The 4,671-nt window shown below is 39.0% G+C and overlaps 1 protein-coding gene across 1 annotated transcript in view; it reads right to left on the bottom strand.

Moving 5' to 3' along the window:
• DNER (delta/notch-like EGF repeat containing) overlaps positions 1 to 4,671 on the bottom strand; it is a 74,270-nt gene that overhangs the window by 16,915 nt on the left and 52,684 nt on the right. Inside the window, exon 9 of the mRNA XM_009084441.1 lies at positions 1,612 to 1,734. Within this exon, the coding sequence (XP_009082689.1) occupies positions 1,612 to 1,734 (123 nt within the window). The remainder of the gene's footprint in view (positions 1 to 1,611; positions 1,735 to 4,671) is intronic.

Here is a 4,671-nt window from a genome sequence, read left to right as displayed (position 1 = left end):
TGGCTCACATAGTGGATACCTCAGCTCTATTCATTAGTGTCACTGAACACCTTAAGCACTGGAATGATCAAAGTTCAATAATCAGCCAAAACTGCTTACAGGGCCATGTCCCCTGCTTTCATTTAAAGTATAATGTGCTGTCCTCCCAGTGTTTTCACCTGCATGTTCAGGCTGGGCAAGAACAGAAGATGAAGTCATAACATTATGGTTAAGTGATGTTTAAACTGTCAGGAAAAGCTGAGGGACATTTCCTCACTAAGCCTCTAAAATGATGAATTCTGTATCTACTGTCAGAGAGGAGTGCAATCACCAGCATGAAATACATATTTAGCCTCAAGCAGCTGTTAAGTGAGCATGACTTATCAACACAGATAAGATTGATATGCTTAATGAGAAAATGCTGGAGCAATGGTCTGTAGAACAGAGTGCTTCTGTGTAAAGTATATATATATATATTCATATGAATAACATCTAAAATGACATTCAAAACAGTCTCACTGCATGATTCAAAACAGACTACACTAAGAGCAGTGTCATTTTAGCCATGTCACAGACCACTGATTTATGTCAATTTGTGTACAGCTGAAATCCACTGCAAGGTAAAAGATTTTGCATAGCCAAACATATGCCCTTCCCCTCTATTTTATAAACTACTTAAAAAATGCCCAAGACCAATTCCATTTGAACATATCTAAAAATAGCTGCAATTAACATGGGAAAGCAGTCACAGACCTACTCTGGGATTTATGGTCCTCTAAATAAACAATCAGCATAAAATTTTCATTTCTACCCCTTTGTGCTAATCTATTTCAAATACTAATCTTTTATTATTATGTTTTTAGCTCACTTCACTGGAAAAAAATGACACAAAAAATAATTTGGAAAGCTCTCTGTGTAAAGGCTCCTAACAATAACTGATGAAAAAGTCTATTTAATAGTTACATTTTAAAATAATCATAGAATCATAGAATTTAAGGGTTGGAATGGACCTTACAGATCATCCAGTCCCAGCCCTCTGCCCTGGGCAGGGACACTTTCCCATTAGATCTGGTTGCTCAAGGCCTCACTCAGCCTGGCCTTGAGCACTGCCAGGGTTGGGGCAGCCACTACTTGCCTGGACAACCTGTGCCAGTGTCTCACCACCCTTATAGTAAAAAAACTTTTTCTAATATCTAACCTAAATTTCCCCTCCTTCAGTTTGAAAGAGTCCCATTCCAGCTCCCTTATGGGCCCTTCAGGTATTGAAAAGTTGCTCTAAGGTCTCCACACAGTCTTCTCTTCTCCAGGCTGAACAGTCCCAACTTCTTCAGCCTGTCCCCATATCACTTTCTAACATATCTTAAAACATCAGAAAAAAACTACACCTCAGAAGAACACAGAGAAGTAATATGTCCCAGACAAGGACATGCATTCCTCAGGAAGAAGCTAAATCTGAAGTATTCATTTGAATAAAGATTATGGGATCAAGATCTACATTGAAGTTTGTTTTCATTAATTTTACATGAGGGATTTATTTCTGCTCAATGAAGGCTATGTTGTATCTCTGTTTGGAACAGAACCTAGCATAAAAAAATAGAACAATTCAAAAGCCAAGAGGCAAACCCATCCCACCTTCATATTCAGCAAGGCACACACACTCATAGCCATTGACAAGGTCTCTGCAGGTGGCTCCATTCTGGCAGGGGGCAGAAAGGCATTCATTATATTCCTCTTCACAGTAAAGGCCATGGTAACCTAAATCACATGGAAAGGAAAAAAAAACAAGCTAGGAAACACTTCCCAGTAAAAATGAACAACTAGGAAACTATGAACTGTGTGCAGATGCTTCCTAATTTAAATGTACTGCGCAGACAGATACATGATAAGACACTGTTTTTAAAGGGATTTGCTCTCCAGGGGAAATTATCAAAAAAATATTGGAAGCACAACATTGTGAGAGAAGCTCCAGTCCCTGCAATAAACCAATTGGAAGCACAACATTGTGAGAGAAGCCCCAGCAATAAACCACGAGGCTGTAAGGATGGAGGCTGGTGGCAGAGGCCACTAGGAGCAACGTGAATAACAACACCCTGATTGTGAAAAGGAATACAGCAATATTAACTTATCTCCCAGTTCCCTGGGATCCTTGCATCAAAGTCACTTATCATCAAAGTGCTGATAATTGTATAACAGTAGTTAGAATGATAACATGTTCTAACTTTAATGCTGTACAATGTCAAAACACAACAGAGCGTTAAGGTACTTCCATTTTTACAGTATTCCCAAGTTGTAGGCAGGTTTTACAGCCTGATTATGCAGAACATAGAAAGTAGAAACAGACAAAAGCTACAAAACATGTTAACGGCCACTGACTCATTTCCATAATAAGATAAGAAATAAGGAAGTGATCCACTTGAAACAGCACTTTGTTCATTACTCACTGTGCCATACAATCATTAGCCTTAACAGCAGTTGAAACTACTTTCTAGACAGAGTGCATCAGGTCAAAGTAGTACCAATTCACATGGAGTAACAGCATTAATTAGTGCAGTGTAACAGAGGAAATAAACGAGCTGTAATGTTTGCCTGACATTATTCGTTTCTTGGTATTAAACATGATGAATCATAAACTTTGTCATTTTTTATACCAAGAAGCTTATTCAATTCTTCTTCAATCGATGTGGGTTTTACTTACAATGTCTAACTTTATAGGCATTTAATACATAAAAAAAAAAAACCCCATCCACTGAGAAGGTGAGGACAGAAATCCCAGCTAATACTGCTGTCCACAGAGTAAAGGCAGAGACACTTTGTTACTGCACACTCCTTTTCCCCTTGGGCTGTTATTTTATAATATTTGCCTGATACTGAAAACAGTGTAGCCTGGGAAGTATTTTATTTGTTTTGAACAAAAGTTGGCCTCTATTTGTCAGCTTTTCTCAATGTTCTTGGAATTTCATTCTGAATATCACACATTTCAAAAGGCAGTTTGAAATAAGCTTTCATATTAAAAACTGTTTCAGAAAGAACAGTTGTATGGAGAAGAAATGCCATGGTATGTTAACAGTACACAAGAACTCTCCCCCCACCCCTACCATGGATTAATTTGGTTTAAATCAGTTAAACTTTTGACCTTTTTGACTCATCAGAGCTGATATTCTCCTCAACCTCATGTTAGTGTGATATAATACCATGAACATGTAATTGTAGCCTATGATATACCACCATGCACTGGAACAGTGCTTATATGGTTTTAAAAATCTTGATTTACTCACTCCATATAGCTGTAAAAGCAATAGATGACTGAATGCACAGTGAATAAATATGCAATGGGCATGAATAAATATGCCAGGGAAAGGGCCTAAAATACAAAGTGCAGTTCTGCAGTGTGATTTTACTTCTTCAGATAATCTCTATTTAGTAGCAAAGTTCAGAGATATGAAAGGAGAGTATCTTGCATGGCAAACCCTAAAGAGGGGAAAACTCTCATCTTAGTAAGTGACAATCTATATTCACTCTCCTGGTCTAAATCTTCCCCAAAATTCTCACAGAACCATAGAAGATAGGACAAATGCCACCTTTAGACACCATTTCCATTCCCCTTCTCCCTCCCTATTATGGATAAGTCCAAATAAAATTTCATGAAGATAAAACATGTTAGTACTACTCATGATGTATATACAATATAATCCATTTGATTCTCCTCCAAACTGCCCTTACATAGGAAATAGTTGACTAATAGCTTATTAAGAAAGATTACAGAATTTCTTTCTCCAAAGCTGTTAGCCAGGCAATATAGAACTAATTATGCTAAATGTTATGGGTTTTCTTACTAGCCTACAATGCTACCTAGCTTACCATTCTATGAAATATCCTTATGTAGCAAGATCTGCAGCCAACACACAAACCACCAAAATCAGAAAACTTAAAAGAAAACCAGATGGGAATTTGTGCTGGTTTGAGCTGGAGTAGAGTTAACTTTCTTCACAGAGGCTAGTATGGGGCTATGTTTGGGTTTTGTGCAGAACACAGAGTTGATAATGCAGAGATGTTTTTGTTGTTGCTGAGCAGAGCTCACACAGAGCCAAGGCCTTTGCTGCTTTCCATACTGCCACATGGCAAGGGAGTTGGGGATGCATGGGAGACTGGGAGGAGACACAGCTGGGACAGGTGACCCAAACTGACCAAAGGGATATTCCATACCATAGCACATCATGCTCAGTATATAAGGTGGGAAGCAGAAGGAGGAAGGGGGGACATCTGGAGTGATGGTGTTTGTCTTCCCAAGGAACCGTTACACGTGATGGGCCCTGCTCTCCTGGAGATGCTGAACACCTCCTGTCTGTGGGAAGCAGTGAATTAATTCCTTGTTTTGCTTTGTTTGTGTGTGCAGCTTTTGCTTTCTCTATTAAACTGTCTTTATCTCAACCCATGAGTTTTTGTAGCTTTTACCCTTCTAATTCTCTCCCCCATCCCGTTGGTGGGGGAGTGAGTGAGAGGCTCTGTGGTTCTGGGCTGCTGCTGGGGTTAAACCATGACAGAATTCCCAGTGTTTAATGTAACGGATGTCATTCGATATTTTCAGAAAAATATGTTTCTCACCTCTCACCTTTCAAAGCGAACAGAGGGAATTTGTGACTGAATAGTTGTCTGGCTTCCAAAATCAATATATGAACCAGGGAATCACAGCCA

This window comes from Acanthisitta chloris, unplaced genomic scaffold, assembly GCF_000695815.1.
Source record: "Acanthisitta chloris isolate BGI_N310 unplaced genomic scaffold, ASM69581v1 scaffold16391, whole genome shotgun sequence".
In the NCBI taxonomy this organism is placed as follows: domain Eukaryota; kingdom Metazoa; phylum Chordata; class Aves; order Passeriformes; family Acanthisittidae; genus Acanthisitta; species Acanthisitta chloris.
Note: the sequence above shows the minus strand (reverse complement) of the source record. Positions and strands in the feature narration are given on the sequence as shown.